This window comes from Stegodyphus dumicola, chromosome 5 (assembly GCF_044657685.1).
Source record: "Stegodyphus dumicola isolate Sdum_Otavi_A_Nest chromosome 5, ASM4465768v1".
NCBI classification, from domain to species: domain Eukaryota; kingdom Metazoa; phylum Arthropoda; class Arachnida; order Araneae; family Eresidae; genus Stegodyphus; species Stegodyphus dumicola.
In genome coordinates this window covers 230,202,995-230,222,912 of record NC_140772.1, presented here as the reverse complement: position 1 = coordinate 230,222,912, position 19,918 = coordinate 230,202,995, and the positions used below count along the sequence as shown (strand labels likewise).

At 29.6% G+C, this 19,918-nt stretch overlaps 1 protein-coding gene across 4 annotated transcripts in view; it reads left to right on the top strand.

Moving 5' to 3' along the window:
- Nucleotides 1-18,919, top strand: part of RanBP3 (ran-binding protein 3) — a 64,696-nt gene extending 45,777 nt beyond the window's left edge. For all 4 annotated transcript variants that reach the window (XM_085817762.1, XM_085817761.1, XM_035356544.2 and 1 more), the window contains 4 exons: nt 2,203-2,318; nt 2,410-2,524; nt 12,794-12,930; nt 17,494-18,919. In XM_085817762.1, the coding sequence (XP_085673888.1) occupies nt 2,203-2,318; nt 2,410-2,524; nt 12,794-12,930; nt 17,494-17,805 (680 nt within the window). In that variant the 3' untranslated portion in view covers nt 17,806-18,919. The remainder of the gene's footprint in view (nt 1-2,202; nt 2,319-2,409; nt 2,525-12,793; nt 12,931-17,493) is intronic.
- Nucleotides 18,920-19,918: the final 999 nt, after the last annotated feature.

Genomic DNA, 19,918 nt, shown 5'->3' with positions numbered 1-19,918 from the left:
AGACATCTCCTTTCCTTAATTAATTTATCCCTTTTTTGTTTTACAGTCATATTTTCACATTCAGTTTTAAAGTGACCTTGACTGCAGAATAAACAAATTTGGGAAGTTTTTGCCATAAATTCTGTTACTGACGCGTGTTGATTGTTATGACTCGGAGGGAAGTTTCGTTTCTGGTTTCGAAAAAATTGTTTTGTTTGTGTTGGTTAGAATGAAAATTATTATATGAAGATTATTATTAGAATTAATACGGAATGCTTTTCCTCTTGCACTGATAGCATTATGTAGAAACTTCATTAATTCCTGTAAATCATGACAATTATTTATATTTTGCTTACATAATTCAAGAGTTAATTCTCCTGGTAGATTTTTGAGTATTATGTTAGTCATTATTGTTGTGTATGTTTCCAATTTGGCAGTTAATTCCTCTAAACATCTAATTTGAGTTTGGTCTTCAAAATAAAGGTTCCGAAAAGCCCAGAATGTTAGAAGCATTTTTTACAGGTGCCAGATTTAATAAATTTGATAAGTGAGCATTTTTTAAAAATCTCTCTTTGGCCAAATGTTTCAGAAATTAATTTAACAGCCTATTTATAGTTCTCTGGAGTAATTGAGAATCCTTTAATGCTAGCTAGGGCTTTGCCACCTAACTTTAAATAGCAAAATTTGTCAACCTCAGTTAAATTAGAATTATTATGCACAGAATTCTCAAACTGATTCCAAAAATCTAAATATTCTGAAGGCTCTCCGTAGAATCGAGGCAGCAAAACATTAGGGAGTTTAGTTCTGTTTCTAAATGCAAAGTTTTATTTTCTACGTGAACATTTTCTGGATTTACTGTTTGTTTACCTGACTGATATGGAACTGACTGAACTGACTGATATTTCCAATTGATGTGATTTTGTTTTGCAACATTATTTTAATTGGTATTATTTTTTCGTTATATTCATCTACTGTATTAATTTCATCCCTAATTTCATTTTCTTCTTTCAACAATTCATCAATGTCACTATTTAATATATTAATAATTTTAATTTTACTATTCAACTGTTCTAAATATGAATCGCATACATCTATGTCGATATGCGATTCATTCAAATATTTGTTTGTTTTTTCTAATAGCTTTAAAGATTGTTCACAATATGTGTCACACTTAGTTCGAAGCTTTAACAATTTAGCCATTTTCACAGTTTCTAGTAACAAATTTTACCCCTCAAATACTTTTAACAACAAATTCTAATTCTACAATTCTAAGAAAACAAATTGTAATTTTCAACAACAAATCACACTTCAAGCATTAACAACAAGGTCTAATTCTAAGAAAATACAACATTTTCTTACTTGCAAATACATTTGAACTTTTAAATATCAATGCAAACATTCAGTAAATGCGAAAACGAAAATTCTAAATTTTTACCAAACAAAATCAACGACATCAAACAACTTTACTACATCAACAATTACAAAATATTCTATTCAAATTTCCAACAAAACTATTTACTTACCACACCATATGATGTTTCTCGGGACAGCACCACATATTACGAAGCGATTAACTATACGAATGCGAAGTTCGAAAGGCAAAAACAACAATTGATGATTCTTGTACAAATGCTATTTTTGTTTCAACGAGTTTGCATCAGTGGTAATTTTATCTCGATTTGGTATACAAAAATACATGATGACATCTTTCATTTATATTTAATGAAAAGATAATGAAAAGACCAAAATATATTGCAGTAATACAGACACATTGCAACGGTGAACCGACAATTACGTAATGTAACCACACAGAAGAATTCTTTCGGCGCAACTGTGCCCTCTATACTATGAAAAGTTCTAACATATACTGGTGACCACCATAAAATCAGTACAGTGGTTTCTTTTGAAGTTCAGTCTGATATGGTTGAGAACTGGATTGTCATAAAAAAAAAAAAAAAGAAATTAGAATAGAAACATTTGATAAAATGTTGACAGTAAAATCTTGTACATTAAAACTTTGATATTTTTTGTAGTATGTTACAAATATTTTCTGACTTTTTAAGTATTTTGAAATTGATTGTTCTTAACTGAAAGCCTGATATAATTGATGATTTTCATTTTTATCTTTTCTTAAATATGCATATTATTATTTTTTTTTTTAATACAGCTAAATCTTAAGAGATTTAATGTTAACAAAAGTTAATTTTACTCTTCATTTCTCAGAAAATTTAAAAAGTTTATCTGAATCTGCAAAAGAATATGAGTCAAAGCAAGTCAAAAGAAAATTTGATGAAGTCACTGTTATAACCGGCGAGGAGGAAGAATCAAATGTTTTACAGGTGTGTTTTCTTAGTAACACTATTTTCTGTAGATGTTTGTGATTTTTAAAGTATTAAAACAGAGGTTTTCACTTTTATTATATCTTTACAGATCAATTGTAAATTATTTGCTTTCGATAAAATTAATATGAATTGGCAAGAAAGGGGTAGAGGTATTTTACGTTTAAATGATAGAGAGCATAAAGGACATCTGCATTCAAGAGTTGGTAAGCAACTTAGATTAATGCTTTTTATTTTGTATATAAGCTATTTCTTTAATTGTCTTAGACATATCTCAGAATTTATAATTTAGTATAATAACAAATTTTTTGTTTGGTTATGCATTTGAGAAATTTCCTAACATAAAGTTGAAGTGATCTCAGTTTTCTATGGTCTTCCAATAATTTACTTAAGCAATATTTTTAATTTTATCCATCTTTATGTGATGTAGGCTTAATAAACCAGAATATGTTGCTGCAGTTCCCCAGAGAAATGAAAGTGAATATTTTTCTCTGTTACTTCCAATACATTATGTTCTAACAATCTAATGGGACAGAGACATATAGTAAAGTAAAAGTAAAAATAAAACATCCCATATTCAACCTAGACCAAACCAGCAGTGGCCAGTTGTGTGGAAAAGTGGGGAAAATAGTGTAAACCAAAAATATGAACAGTAAAAGAAAAAAGTTATTTACATTCTTTGCCATATTGTCATCAGAGAATTGGTGCAATGAATGAAGTCATGTATCAGCCTTTTTCTGAACTGTCATTGTCTGTTCAGAAATTGGCTGGTTCATGTACTGACTTTGTCAGTTAAGTCTGAATCCTTCATCTTAATTACTTAAGATACTAGTAAATTTTTATATGAAGATGCAGGCAGTGTTTAATTAGTTTTTATTTGTATTTAATTTGTGTACATTACTAAGTTTAAGTATAAGAAAAGTAAAAACTGAAATTAGCTGAAGAACATCCAATTAAATTTAGAGCGTCCAATTAAATGCTAATGTATTTTACATCAGAATTCAATTACAAATAGTTCATCAATCTGAACCAAGCATAGTTATGTACCATTTCGACATTCTGCATAAATAAAAGTCACATATTGATGCCCTGTAACTGGCAGCCACGAACCTGCACACAATGTCCCGCCTCAGTAAACATTTCATAAACATAAGCAAGTTACCTCAGATTTGTGACAGGTCACACTGTCCTGCTGGAAAAAGCATTACTCATGTTCTTCTATCAGCTGTTGAAAAAAGAAATCCAAAATGGTCAAGTAGACATCCATGCTGATCATGGTGTAAAAAAATATTGGACCAATAATATATGTGACAAGAACTGCATACCACACACCATTCTTCTGGCCATGCATATATGTGACAAGAAAAAGAAATCCAAAATGGTCAAGTAGACATCCATGTTGATCATGGTGTGAAAAAATATTGGATCAATAATATATTTCAAAAGAACTGCATACCACACACCATTCTTCTGGCCATGCATATATCTGGCTATGCAAGCGGTGCTTGTAAATTAGATGTAGTTTTTCTGATGCCTGACACCTGCTTTTCTAGACATTTATGCAAATGGAACAATGCATTATCTGACATGGTGAACATAAATGGGTCCATTCAACCACCTCCAACCATGTTTAATAATGAGAGAAAAAACAATCATGAATTTTTCCTTGTCTGGGTTCTTAAATTGTTGCCCTAACTGTGATGCAGAACAGTTTGAAGTTCATAGTCTTTAACATATTGCAGATTGTTCCACTTACACTGACCTGTTGGGATAGTTTTTGGTAGATTTTTGAGGACTGTGAAGCATTAATTCAGAAATGCATGCAGAATGTTCAGGAGAACAAATAGATGGCACCCTGTTTTTTAGTGCATTTTTCATAGATTTCATTTTGCACCATTTCTTGAGCATTTTTCAAATGTTGCTTTTTGCTGAGATAGGATTATTAGGAAATTCATTACAGAATAACTCCCTCTTGTAACTAACTTCCTGTTTCTTTGAAAAGCATATGCATATATACAACTACTATATCACTTTCTCTGGCATCAAATAGATCTCTTAACTTGCACCATACAATACACCTCGCTTCCACGATCACAGCAGACAACTGAAGGTCTTTTATTATGTAAAATTTTGCCATGCCAGTATTCTGTATGCAAACCTATGGATAATTTTGTATTCAGTATTGCATATTATGTTTCAGCCTGCTTTTTTCAATGGCCCTCAGTGTACAATTGGTCAGTATTTTTTTAAATTTTGATCGACTGTTTTAGAGAAATCATGCACGAAGTAGGAAAATTATAATTTTGGAAAAAATAAAATTACATTGAAAGCCTGTATATGTGCATTATTTTCTTAATATTAAGGAAGAAGTATAAAAATATATTTGTGATACTTGTTTATTATTAATTGTCCCCATTTTCTAAATAATGCTAAGATTATTGATATGTCACCAGTGATACAATCAAAGCTGAGGCTCTGAATGATCGGCCTTTTGCTCAATTATGTGAAAGTAATGATGAACTTCATAATAATTTACTTCTTCATACAGAAATTCATTGGTTGTCAAATGGCAATTGTTTGCACCATTTCACTGAAACCTTTAATTCTGTAATTGAGTTCCTTTTGGAAATTGAGAAAACTATGGAAGCAAAAATAATTGAATCAGAAAAGCATAATTTTTAAACAGACATTTTCTTTGTTTGACCGCTTCCCTTACAAATTTTTTTGAAAAAAATTGCAAAAAATCATCACATTTTTTTATTTTATTATTAAATACAACAAAATGAAACAAATCAAAATATTGTAGGTTTTATGTTGAATTTTTAATTTTTTGAAGGTGTAAAAACATTTATTTTTAATATTAGTGTACTATCCCGAGTTATCTCGGGCAAACGGAAAAAAGTTAAATATTAATCTTTGTATGATAGTTTTTGAAACAAGGGACAACACAGAGTGATGCCCGACATTCTACACTGGTGTCTGGTCTCTTTTCTTACTGGCTTACCGCTGGAATCTCTTTCATGGGAGCACAGAGTACACTGTCTCGTTGGATTTGATTTTCCCCCCCACCTCTTCATAATTATTATCTGAAACATCATCGCTTTCGCTATCTTGCATCATCACCGTTATTTTTTTTCAACGCATGCATCCTTCTTTATACATTACTAATCCACAAGCCAACGTATACAATACAATAGGGAAACACGTGACCAGTTCCTCCAAAAGAATCGCGCAACCAACAAAATTTGGCAAAATGCCAATCAAAGCTGAATATTTCCTTTCATTTCCTCCAGACCGAATAAAACCGTGATAAAAGAAATTGTACTAACAAATTCTGCTTTGCCCGAGTTTTCTCGGGATAATAATTAACTGCAATATATACGAACCCGAGATAACTCGGAATAATCAGGCAAGCGGTTAATAATATACAAAATGAATTACAAGAAAAAGTCATGCATTTCATTCAAACTCAAGCAGTTATATTCAAGTTTTATTCCAAAATGGATTTCTTTATTTCCAGTTTTAATCAAAACAATTTTGGATACTTTAATTATTTGGTGCAGCTATCCCTGGTAAAAAAATAAGATTAATGATGATGATATTCAAATCTACACTAATGTCTTGAAAGAAGTTTCATTTATATTTGCTCATTATAAAGATTTGGAAAGTTTAGATATCACATCACTGATTGTAAATCCATTTGAAAAGGACCCAGCCAATATTGATTTTTCATTCCCAGAAGAATTGATTTCATTGAAGGAGAATTTGGAAGATAAAATGAATTATCAAACAAGTGGTTAAGCGAAATTTTGGAATTGTAAACATATTTTCAAAAAATACGTCAAATTAATCCTTATTACTGAATCATTATGTTTAGCTTTCCTAGTTCTTGGTTGGTTGAGGCATGTAGTTTGTTAAGAAAAGCTAGAAATCGATTAAATATTACAGAACTTGGTGAGTTATTATTATTATTAGCTAATTTCATGCCTAATATGAAATTATGGAAAAGCATCAACCATGACCCTTAGATTATATTTAAAAAAATATATTGAAATTACGTATAAATCGGTAAAATTGTTTAGTGGAATATATATATATATTATATTCGTTATTGTGACTATACTTTGATAAACAATTTCAGACCTAACATTAGAAAAGAAATGTCTCAGTGCATCAAACACAACCACCTCATAAATTGAAATCAAACTTTTTTGCATTTACAATCTGTGTTTCTGTAATCTTGTTTATATTTGTGAAACTAGAAATGAAAATAGTATGAATAATAAATGATAAACCTAATGAATTTTTTCTAATTTTTTGTTCATACTAGTCAGCTTGTTATCTCTAAGTGTACAATTATTAGTATTATAAATATTTTGTGTGCTGTATATTATATAGAAAAAATGTGAGGGGGTCGATGAAGAAAATCATTCTTTTAAAGGGATCAATATATAGGAAAAAAATTGCTAGAGTGAATTTTCCAACCTGTAGCAAAACTTATCTATAATCAACATGCGAACAAAATATTGCAACTTTGAAAACGTGCATGTAAGGCATATTTTTGATTAACTATTTGTGAATTTTTAATTAACCCTTAAATCTAATTTACTTAATTACATTTACCTTAAAATCCGTAAATATAAGAAACTGAATAATAAATACTTCTTGTATAAATTATATGCATATTTAATTAGAAATTTTCATTTTATTGCTTAAGCAAAATTATGTATAAATTTATTATTGAAACAAATATTTTAAATTGCATATAATTGTAGAAAAAATTAGAATCTATAAACTATCCATATCTTTATGAGGTTGTTGGATTTTAATTTCTTCAGGGAAATTTCTTAAACAAATTTAGATAGAGACCAGAATATACATATAATACCAGTAAAAATGCTTGTAATTCAGGCTTCCTACAGTCCTTAAAAGTATTGAAAAGTGCGTAAGTTTTTTGGAAATGATTTTTGGTCCATCAAATTTCAAGTCCTTAATGTCGGACAAAATCAGGAAAAGGTACTTAATTTTACTCATCTATAATTTCTTATTGTTTTCTTTCAGCTGCCATATTGAGTGTGAATTAACATTTTAGAGGAATATTTTCAATGCAGTGACAACTACATTTGATAGGTTAACTACTATTTAATAGATACTACTTGATTTACAAAGCCCATGTTACCAAAACAGTGCCAAGATTATCACCAAGCTGCCAAATCTCCTAATTCCTTTTAATACGGCACATTAAAAAGCATATGAATTCTGAAAGATATGACTCTGTGTGATGTCGAACTGTACACCTTTGTTTATTGTTTTACTATTTAACAGCCCCACACTCTTTTCACATTTTGGGTCCGAGCACCGAATGTTGGATCAAAAAATTAAATGTGTGATCTTACAGCATCAAAAAATACCATAACCACCATAACATCATAACATCAAAAAATAAAATTTTAAAATTAATAAATAAAAGAAATAAGATAAATATCATAAAAACTATGATAATATATGAAAATAATATTTAAGAAATAGCATTAAAATAAAACATTTTATTTTTATTCTGCCATATCTTTTTTTTCTCCATATCTTACAGTGACATTACTTTCCATTTCTGTAACTTAAGAATATTTTGAGTTTGCAAAATAAGCAAAATAATGAATGTTATAAATATAACACCTAGGGGAAAAAAGCTACTGTAATTATTTAAAAATTAATTTCATTTGTCTGCTTTTATATTTTTTCACCTTGTAATTGTTTCAGACATATTTAAATGCAAATCTCTTGAAAATTTATTTTTTTCTTTTTTGCTCTTACAGAGTTTGTAAAGATAATATCCATTCCTTTATATTTTTTAATCTTAAGAATTCACCTGAAAATTTCAGTCCTCCTCAAAGCAAGAAAAATGGCAAAAATACAAAGTAAAATCATTAATGATTTTTTTTTTTTCAAATTAAAATGAACTTTTCCAAAATGAGAATTTGCCCAAAATACATAGAAAAATTAAAAGTTCAGTGAAACTGAGAATAATACACAATAAAGTAAAAAATTCTTATCCACAATAAAGCAAAAAATTCTTTTAACACAAAACTGTGAGAACCTTCTTTCAAGTACAAGCTCGAAATAATGAAAATACCATTAGAATCTGAGATGTTCAAAGGGTGCCAGTTTAGCCTCTTTTGCAAAACTAAAAACTATAGTTGAGAAAGCTAACCATAGTTGAGAAAGCTATTTTTCAAAAGGTGAATTACTGCTACAAAGCAAAGAATTTTGAAGTTCAGGAAAAACTATTTCAAATAAATACTGACACATGAAATGTAAACTAAATAGAAGACAAAAGAATTATTCCCAATTTAAAAAAATATAAAACACTTCCAATTAAATTAAATTAAAGCTTCAATTAAAACTCAAATATAAATTAAAAGAATGGAAGATAATTGGAATAAAAAGAATAAATAGTATAAATATGGGGGGGGGGAAGAACATTATAATTGATATATAAATTTCCAAATTAAATATACTTTAAAAATTGTCAGAGACTCAGATGGTAGTCAAGTACTTTGCATTTAAAAAACGAATGTAAAAAGTGCCTAGAAATCTCAAATGGTAAATTTAATATATTTAGAAATTAAAAAAAAAAAAAAAAAAAAAAAAATACAAATTTAGTCTCAAGAAAAATGCAAAGCGAAGTAAGAAAAGGAAGTAGAGGACAAATGTTAGAAGAATATAAAGTCATGGTCTTATGACAACTTGAAAATGGGAGGGCCTATGGTTAATGACAACAAAGCAAAGGAACTAAAAGAAAAAATTAAATCAAAATTAAACCTATATTAACTTTCTAAAATGTCCTTCTTTATCCTTTTCTTTTGAAGCTTTCAGATAAAAAATTCATACGTTTATAAAGCTTTATAGGGTGTAGACTTGTACAGTTTTTTTAGAAAACTGTTAATGAACTTAAATAGAATTTCATTTTCTGTTAAGGTTTTGGTGAGAATTAATATATAAATGTTTCTATTTGAGTACAAATTTTTTAATTCTGCAAATTTGGTTAATAATTGTATTTGCTATAACTTTTTTTAGATATGATGGAGTTTTACTTTATAAGTTTAATAGTATGAAAATTAAATTCTCTTATTTTATCAAAAAGTCTAATTTCTTTAAGATTATATATACTGAGATCCAGATAATCTATTATTGTTTGATTTTTGTTTGTCTTATTTAGACAATCGAGGTAGATATTGCAATTTTCTATGATATTATAATTATTGAAAATAATAATGTCATCAGTATACTGAAAGTGTGGTCAGATTTATTGAAATCATTATCAGAAAGGCTTTTAAGAAACTTAAATTCTTTAGAAAACAACAATAAGTTACAAGGATGACCTTGAATAGGAACTTCCAATTTGGAATACCATGTGTTTGTACAAAAAGAAATTTTGAATGTTTGATATAATTATTGCAAAGTGACAAATGTAGAAATTCTATCCATTTTTGTAAATCCAGAATAGTAAGTATTTCAGGAAAAAATGTGGCTAGCTCCAGAAAACTTTTAAAAATTTCTTTGAGTGGTAGGGACAAACAGAGATTTTCATAGCAGTTAATATTGTAGACTTGAAGATTTTTAACGTTTTCAATAATTTGCAAGTTGTTGTAAATAATCCAGCAATAGTTTTTATAAGTTTTGTTTTTATCAAATAGATTTAAGTAGATTGGTAAAAATATTATCAAAATTCTTCTTGATGTTTCTAATACTATTAGCAATAAATCTAAATTTTACAGGAATTTTTATGAAATTTAGGTAAAGCATAAAGATTAGCAAATCTATTCTTTGTAGTGAATAAAGAAATTCCCATTTTGTGAAAGGCAGAAACTTTTTTAATAATAGTTCTTTCTTTATTTTTGGAGATATAGGTAGCAGAATTTTTCAGTTCATTTTCAATAAGCATATTGTAGAACATTTTTCACAAAATACAGAAATTTTTGCTTGGTTTACAAATTTTGGTAATTGTAAATTGTTTTTCTAATTGCAAAGTCCTCAGAAATAAATTTTTTGAGTTTTTAATTCCTTTAAATGCTTTAATGAATTCAGTTTTCTTCCTGCTTCGATTTATAATTTTATTGTTCCATTTGTTAAATAGATGAGAAGGCAATCTAAGTTGAGAACTTGCTTTAATTATAAAATTATCAATATCTGTAGGAAATGCTATCAATGCAGTGTAATTTAAAAATGTACCTTTTTTCATATGCGGCTTAATTTCCCGATCTTGAACAGTGTCAAGATTTCCTATAACATGCTTGTGTTAGTATGTGTAGTAAATTAGTATTTATAGAAGTTTATTCTTCTTTCCTCTGGTAGCCCTTTCTGTTTTCTTGCTGAAGAGAGCATAAAAGTTCAGATTTACTATTGATAGAAGAATTTAATCCATAAAGACGTTCTGAATTGTAAAACATACAGAGATTCCTTAAATAAACAGGAAACAGGAATTTTTAAGATTAGGCTATTACTATTTTTAAGATTAGGCACAATATCCAAAATCTGTATAGCAATATTATTTGAAGTCGTGAAAATAAAAATGTTCAAGTTCCTTGGTAGTGGAATTAATACTATCACAAAAACCTTTTCGGTTGATTTGTTTGTAAAGCAGTAAATAAAATAGATCTGTAGTTTAGGCTAAAGTTAGTAAAATAACAGTATTCAGATGTGAGAATCTCTAAAACAATGCTTAATGTGATTAATACATGAAAAGAATTCCATATATTTGTGATTCTTTCCATGTATTTCTGTTTTGACTTTCTTGGTCTTCTTGAGTGGCCTTGTTTGGGTGGCCAGATTAACTCATTTATCCATTTTTATTGATTCTAGTACACTTTTCAGGAGACTCAGCTATTTTCCTGTTTATAATTTGTATTTAGTTTCAGTTACATGCCAGTATACTCTTCCCATCCCCATCATTTCAAAATAGTATTGGTTATTTATTGTTTTGGGCATATTACTAAACAAAAATTGTCTTTTTAAAGCCTTTTTTCAACAATATTTAACTTTTTCTTCCATTTTTTTAGAGAACGAAAGGGGGGATTTAGATTAAAAAATTAAATACTTGTGTAGATATTCTTTTGTTATTTTTTTAAAAGAGATGTGTGGTAGTATTGCAGTCTGAGAAAGATATATTTCCTCTGTTTTGTGCAAATATTCTATTTCATATACAAAACAAAAGTTGTAAAGTTTAGTGTGTTATTTTTTTTTTTTATGATAATGATGCATTTTCATTGGTTAAGAATGTATTTATTAAATTCTAAAGTTAATTGAAATATAAATCAAACTGAAACCTGATAAAAATAATGGGTACTTTTTCATTTTGCTGGCGCAGGCAATAAATAGTATAACCGATAAATAGTACAATAGGCCAAAATAGTATAATAGGCGATAAATAGTACAATAGGCCAAAAATAGTACAACCGATCCCAAACGAAATATGCTCGCTGGTAACCTTTTATGCCTCATTTTATAAACAAGTCGCAGCCATTTCTTATCAGATTGATTGTTTCTTTCAATACTGGCACACAAATACATAAAAATTTTACCAGATAGTTGAATTTTATGCCTAAGGCCATTTGCGGTAATTAAGTCAATTAGGATGCAATCACCCAAAGGCAAAAATATGGAAAAGCCAATGTAAAGGGTTAAATTCATCAATTCTAATGAGAATGCACTAGCGAAGTAAAGCACTGCGGTTTTACATAATTACTGAGTAAGCTATTTGTATGAATTGAAATAATTCTTGCATTTAAACTTGTATTCCATATTAGGATTTAACTTAAAAATTAATGTAGATAATTACTGAGAGAATTAGATTTTTGTATCCTAGTTTACATGAGAGGAGATCGCTTGGGGTCGCGTGATATGAACCAGCGAATCAGGATGCTGCACCTTGAAAAGATAGTAAATTCTTAAATTAATGTCTTTTTACAAAATTTGGAACATTATTAAAATGTTTATGCCTTCAAAATTAAAAATTCTTACAACCAACATTGGTTAACACTTTTTATGTGTATAGTTCGTAACAGCAGGCCTCCTTGTAATTAAATGTGTTAGAATATCTCTGCACTAGAATTGCATGAAGTTTTACGATATAAACTTGTTAAGAATGGAATCTATATTTAAGTGTGCAGAGCAAGCAATCTTTCCATAAAAAAAAAAAAAAGAATTAAAGTTTCAAATATGCACCCAGAATCATTGCATCAAAATGTAGTTGATGTTCAATTTTCATCCTTTATATCAATTAAATTTCTTTATTTAATCAGGTTTTTAATATATTGAACTGTTTGCATATAAACCTCAGTTTTCAAAACTTTTTTCCTCCCATCATTTTTCTTTCCCCCCTTTTGAAAAATTTCCCTTTTTTTTTTTTTGTTCAGTTTGTCATTTGTCATATGTTAAAACAAAATACAATCTTAAATATAAATTATTTTTTTTTCCAGTTATGCGTACTCAAGGCAGTCTTCGTGTGGTGCTAAATACAAAAGTCTGGGCTGGTATGTCAGTTGAACATCCTAGCCAAAAAACTGTGCGCTTAACAGCCTTTGATCCTCAGGGAGTTAAAGTTTTTCTTGTAATGGTATGTAAAATTTGATTCCTCCCCCCAGTAATATTATATAGCAGTTTATGTATAGAGCCAAATTATTAGGCTTTTATTTTTCTGTGTAGGTTTTGTGTAGATTTTTTAAAAAATAAATACATGCAGTTGTCTGAATATTTATTACATTATTAAATTGAAGTATAAACTCGTGAGTAAAATGTACTTCTTTCACTTAATTGGGTATTAACTGATTAAACTAAATTAAAACTACTTATATGAAATTATGATAAGCAAATTTCTTTATTTTGTTGCATCTGTAACATTAATCCCTGTTTAATTTCATGCTTTGATCCATACATTCTTAGCAGTAAAAGTTAATTGACAACTTTTACTGATCACTATTTAATTAAATTTATTTCATTAAAAATTGAACAAGCTAACTAGGGGCTGAGTGGCTAAGGCTGTGGAACATTAATTATTAGTTTTTAGTTATGTTCCTTGCAGTGAAATGAACTGTCTGCATGAAATTTCTTATGTAACATAAATTCAGGCCAGTTTTCTTTGAGAAACTCTTGGGGGGGGGGAGAAAGGTTTATAAGCTTGTCAGATGGTCCTTTCATGATTTACCTCATTCAGGTTGTCCAATCCTTTCCAGGAATGAACAGATATTTAATAGAGAAATTTATAGAGTCATCCAAAAAGTTCTGCAATTTTTTCATGATAAATACACTTTTAGTAATACAAAAATTGAATCGCATAAGTACCATTTTATTCTGTGAATTTTGTCATCTCTCTGGGAGCTGTAAAATTCCTTTTTTAAATATGTCATTAAGTTTGTTTGTAAAGCTACTACCATGTGGCTTTCAGCTGTAAGAATTAAGTCATAACATTGTTTTTGAAAGCTTAGATTTCTCACACTACTAGACGCTACTTCGGGCTGTGCTGAGTTGCCCCTCAAACAAGGCATTTGGCTCCACACAGTCGAGAACGGATGTTTTTAGCACAATATCATCCGAATGAAGATAGTTTTCTTGAACACTTGTTATGAGCAATGGGACTTGGAAACTTTATTTCACATTAAAAATCAACTGTTAATCACTTAAAAATAAAATTGCCCTATAGATTTTAAGAAAAAATGAAAATTCAGTCAAATAATTTTCACTAAGTCATAGTGAAAGTTTCTGAAAACTGTAAGTGTGGATTTGATATAGGACATATCATAAACTTTTGTGAGTGGTGCAAATTAATATTACAAAACGTTTAAAGTCGAGCTGATAACCCCTTCGAGCCGGGTAGCGAAAACACGCGCTTATCGCGGAGGCCGGCAGTGTCTTACGCGAGCGTCTCTCCAGGGACGGGGGCTTTTTTGCTACTAAGCCTAAATCCATGAAATTTCCGAAGTATAAACGCATTAATAATGCTCTATAGAGTATTTAAACGGCTTATGCTTTATGGATATTTATATATATATACTTTAATTACCTTATTTCTTGTTTAAATGCATATTTTACACATTTTATTTTAATTACTCACCATTTTATGACTTTTTAACATTATACACCTGAAAACTAAATATATTACTTAAAATTCTCTTTTCGTATGAAAAATTTGAAAACAGGGATCTACACACAATCCTACATTACATTACTTGCAATCGTAATAACTCATTTGACGTTTTGGAGGATTTTTCCGGGAATGTGAACAAACGAAGCATCGTCGTCTCATTTTCTTATCAGTCTCTTCTGAACAAAGTTTTGGAAAACGTCTTTCAGTTAATCTTTCAGAATCAATATCAAAATATCAGAATTTCAGAATCAATATCTGAAATATTTTGCATCATTTCTGCTATTTCATGCTCTGTTAAACATTTTCGACGCTTCGACATTGCAACAGTAAAAACAGAAGGAATTCACGTCTAACAAGATCTAATTATTTTCTAAAAACTGAACTGTAAACCGAAATACTCAACGCTTTAGCTCATATAAATCTTCTACTTACAATAAACAACTACCACGTGCGAATAAAGTGCGATTTAAAGAGATGTCATAAATCACGCCATTCGGAAACATTTAGTTCCCCGTTTGTTTATATAATAAAAAACACATGTATGTGAGTCATGCTTCTCTCATAGTCTAGTAGTAGAAGTAGTAGGTCTAATGTACATGTATCTGAAACCATATGGACATATAGTGCCATCTTGTGGCAGAAATTATAGTTTCTAAAACGTTCCAGGATACTGGCACAAATACGTGACAGTCGGTAGTAAATAGGAAAATGCTCTGGCACGCCTGCATGTCAGCCGGGAGGTGAGTGTGTTCGTTGCTGGCATGTAGACGTGACAGTCGGCGCGAAGGTGTTAAACATCAGTCACACAGAACCCTTTCTTGTGGTATTGTTTTTCTTCAAAACACTGTCATCCTGTCACTACTCTTTTTAATAAAGTTTTGCAAACTTTAATTAAAAAATGTCTGCAGCTAAGTAGTTTGTACTATATATATATATAAGGGTGAGCCAAATTAATTTTTTTTTTTTTTACTGTACCTGGGAAAAGTTATCTATTGCCTTTCTAAGAAAAATGCAGAAAAAAATTAAAGTATTAATTACATCTTCTGTTTGCACATCACACTCAGACTTCTGATGTTTTTTGTAAATTTTTTGCTGTTATTAAACTCACTGCTATTGAAATGCTATAGATCCTAATGTGAATTTTGGGTCATGAGGAATGTTGAAAAAGCTTAAAACTGATATTTTCAAATTATTTATTGTTTGGGGAAAAAAAAAAAAAAAAGAAAAAGAAATGGAGGGGGGGCCCTAAAAATAGCAATATTTCTTAAATTTTGCTACAAACTGTTTTAAATGGTGACTATATTGTGTACTTGTAAATATTGTGCATATTTTAAATATGATGTAACTATGTATGTGACAACTTTTTTGGACAATTCTTATGTTGTCGTCAAAAAGAAAACTATAGCAATAAAAACTTAAAATAACAATAATTTGCAAAATTAGTGCATTAAAGAAACACTGCATAATCTCTACTTTGAGGAAAGAAAAGCCGACGTGATGGCAATTAAAAAACAACTAATTCAAAGCATTTTTGAAGAACTGAAAAAGACACCCCATTATCTCCTTATACAAGAACCAGGATCAGAATACATCCCTGAAGTTTCTCCCTCCAACTATCTTTAGCAAATTTCAGACTTGCTAAAGATATAGTTTCTGTCATAAGTTCCTACATGACCATACATGAGATACCCCTTGAAGAATGTGATGTGATAGGGTGTGATGAAACTGTAATTAATACTGGTTTAAAAAATGGTGTTATCCACCGGATCGAATTTCAGATTGGGAGATCACTGCAGTGGTTTATACGATACCTACATTTCAATGAACTAAATTCTATTTCCTGTTTCATCTCTTGGATGTTGTTACCACGGGGTACATATCCTTTAGTAGACTCATGGAGAAAAACTTTGCATGTTTGGCTTGAAAGTGTTGAATTTTCCATTCCTCAAGTTGACAGAAAACTATTGAGCAAGGATAGGTTATACTTACTGGACATTTCTGCTGTCATAAAGCTAGGTATTGTTTCAGAAGATTTAGCTTCTCATGCTCCTGGTGAGCTTTCAGACTCAACATACCAGCAAATCAAGTTTTCAAACTTTATGTGATCTTGGGATAACATAGTGTTAAAAGTAGACAGTTGCTATATTTTATTTTGAATTGTTATGCACTTCTTTGGTTCAAAACCAAACAAAAATTTCACCAAACGATTCAAAGATAGTTTTTCAAGTCATCAGAGCATCACAATACCTAATTGAAAAATTACCGTTAAGTCATTAACCCATTAGTTCAGCTGAATGCTTTCTTTGCTCATTCCAAAAATTTGATCCTTGCAAATATTGGATGAAAGAAGACTAAGAGAACTAGAACTATGACAATACTTGAAAGCTCGATTAGTTTCCAAGAAGACTGTTCGAAACTTCATGCCAAAATTGAACTTCGAAGGAACAGACTACATCAGCTTGATTTGGTGAAATAGTTGCAAGTTAAGGAACATTTCAAACAAGGGCAGACTAACATTGAGGTGCACTCTTTGGAATAGCAAAATTAAAAATGTATGTGTTATATTGTTATAAATGTATGTTTGTATATTCACTAGTTTACTATTGGGGGGGGTTAGCCATTTTGTGCAAACAATAAATAATCTTGAAATTATCCAGGTTTTAAACTTTTTCATGTTCCTCATGCTTCAAAATGCACATTACGTAGAGTAGCATTTTGATAGTAGCGAGTTAAGCAATTGTAAAAAATTTACAAAAAGTTATAAAATTTCATTGTATTCCAGAGTTTTAGTGTGGTGCAGGAACAGAAGATATATTTTAACATAAAAAAACTCTTCCTCCCCATTTTGCGTAGCTAGGCGATAGGCAAATTTTCTAAAACGTTGTGATAGAATTTGTTTTAAAAGTGTTTTTTCAGCCCACCCTATTGTGATATATATCAGTGATTGAGGTCATATATTGTTAGTTTTTGCTGATTTATGTTCAGATAAGAGGAAATAAAGGAAAGTAATTTGATTTAATTTGTTGTTTAATTTAGGCTCAACCAAAAGATGCTGAACAGTTATTCAATGCTTTAGACTGGAGAGTGACAGGTCTGAGGTCTAGAGAAGATTATTATCTCAGGAAAAGTGAAAACCAGTCAACAATAGAAGAAGCTACCAGTTCTTCCACTCTACCAGATGCTTCTTGTGATGACAGTTTTCATGGCTCTCCTATAAAACGAAGTCGTACATCAGAAAGTGGTGATTTTGGAGCTGACAGTAGCACAGAAATAAGTATTGTAGTGCATGATACAACTGGTGAAACTGGATCAGATGGTTTTGCTGATTCAACTGATGTTCAGTCATGAAAAGACAAATGAAACAAATAAACTGAGCTGAAGAAAAGCCATCTCTGTTTTGCCATATTTTTTATGGTTACCTTTTATATGTTGAAGTAAAAAGCGCTGTTTCATATTGGACATTCAATGGCAGCGTTTAGTCACGTGGATAGACTTTATATAATACAAAACTCATCTGTTTTTGTGAATTAGACTGCCTTTCCAAATAGGTCCATGAAATGCCAAGCTTGATATGTTCAGTCCACTATAACAACCTACTTATGGAAATTGTATTTTAGGTTTGAAATTGCTGATTTTTGTATACTTCCAGTTTTCTTATTTTTTTAAAAATGTGAATGGGGGGGGAGGGAAGGAGTATTTCAGCTTAAATGTATAAAACTAGGTTTCTTTTACCTACTAGCATAACTATTTAGGTTAATTGAGGAAATATTTTGTTACTGATTTATAATTTTAATTAAATTTCCTTTGTACTTTTCATACTTAAATGTTAGTACCTTTCTTTTAATACTGTTGTTAGGATTCAAATTTCATGAAGCATTGCAAAGAAAATAGTGCTCTGTGATTAAATTTTGTGCCTTGTGCATAATTTTATTTTGTGTAAAAATACTTTTAATTTTTTAAAATTTGAATTAAGATCCAAATTTTGATAATGGCCAGCTGGGAAGAGGTTTTAAGTTGAATTCCATGTTTTGCTATTTTATTAATGTTTTCAATTAAAGTACCTATTTCCATATAAGTTTGTTATATTTTAGTAACTTTAAATGTAGCAGAACTTAATCATACGTAGCATGTATTTTACTTTCTTAGTTATAATGCATTTTATTTTGGACAGTTAATAAAATTTGTGGACATAACATTGTATATTGTAGCATTCCATCGAAACTTAAAGTTTTGTGTATTGTATATCAAGCTAGTGCATTAAAAAACTTTGCCTTTATCCACTATGCATTGTGTGACAGATGTGGATGTAATATTAAAAGTACTGTCATTTTCATAAAAAAAGCCCAGTTGGTTCTAAATTTAGTATTTGAAATATTCTGAATATGCACCATGTTTATGTTTGTTCTGAAAAATCATCAATGATGTGCAAACATAAGCAAAATAAAGAATTATTTATAAGTGGTATGGTGCTTTCTTTTGTAGTATTATTATATCTCTATATAGAAATAGCACAAAGAACTTACAGATGTTTTTTGAATAAACTACTCAAGCAATATAATATATATGTATAATTACTACTATATATATAATAATTATGTGATTTTATATAATTATTAATATTTAACAAGATCTTACTTTTTTGAGCAAAAGAAATAATTCTTACAAGATTTTATTTTGTAACAAAAATATTTCTGAAAAAGCTAGAATAAACAAACTCCAACAAAATTTATGCAAATTATAAAATTTTGTCAAATTCCTTGTATGCAGTTTTGTGAGAAATTACTTCTTTTTAAATAACAGTCGTATAATTACAACCACCAGTCACTGAATGAACTATTTTAACAAGGAGGGGGGTATTTACACAGAAAAGAAGTACTTCGTTCCTGGGCTTGAGGATTTATTGCCCACCAGTGTTGCAGCAGTAAAATGACTGTGTTTAGTGGCTTGAATGAGTGTCTACTCTACTTGAAATCTTTACTGAGCTCAGTTTCTTTATTCTTATATGTTGGTAAATTGTGCATTTTTTGCTTTAAAAATGACTGAATTATGTTGTTCTTATCTTCTGATTAAAGTTTTTGTGCGTTTAGTTAATCTGCATGCAGTAGAATTATCAACAATTTAAAAGTTGTTCAGTTTTTTACTATATCAGCCATATTTGTTTACATTTGAAACTTAGCAGAATAGTGGATTTGTTGCCAATCTAGTGAATCTAAGCTTCACAGGAACAAAGTACTTCTTTTATTAATGTGAATTAAATTATGCTAATCCATTCAGGAATTATCATTTAAGTTATTAAATTATCCCTTGTACTATACTGACTCAGCATAGGTGTTTACTACAAATTAAATCAGTTTCTACGCCTTCAGTATCCTTTTGCTGAGTGAGACCAAGTGTGTCAAGACTTTTTATGCTTTAAAATGAATATTCCTAATTATAACTACAGACCAGTACCATATATAAC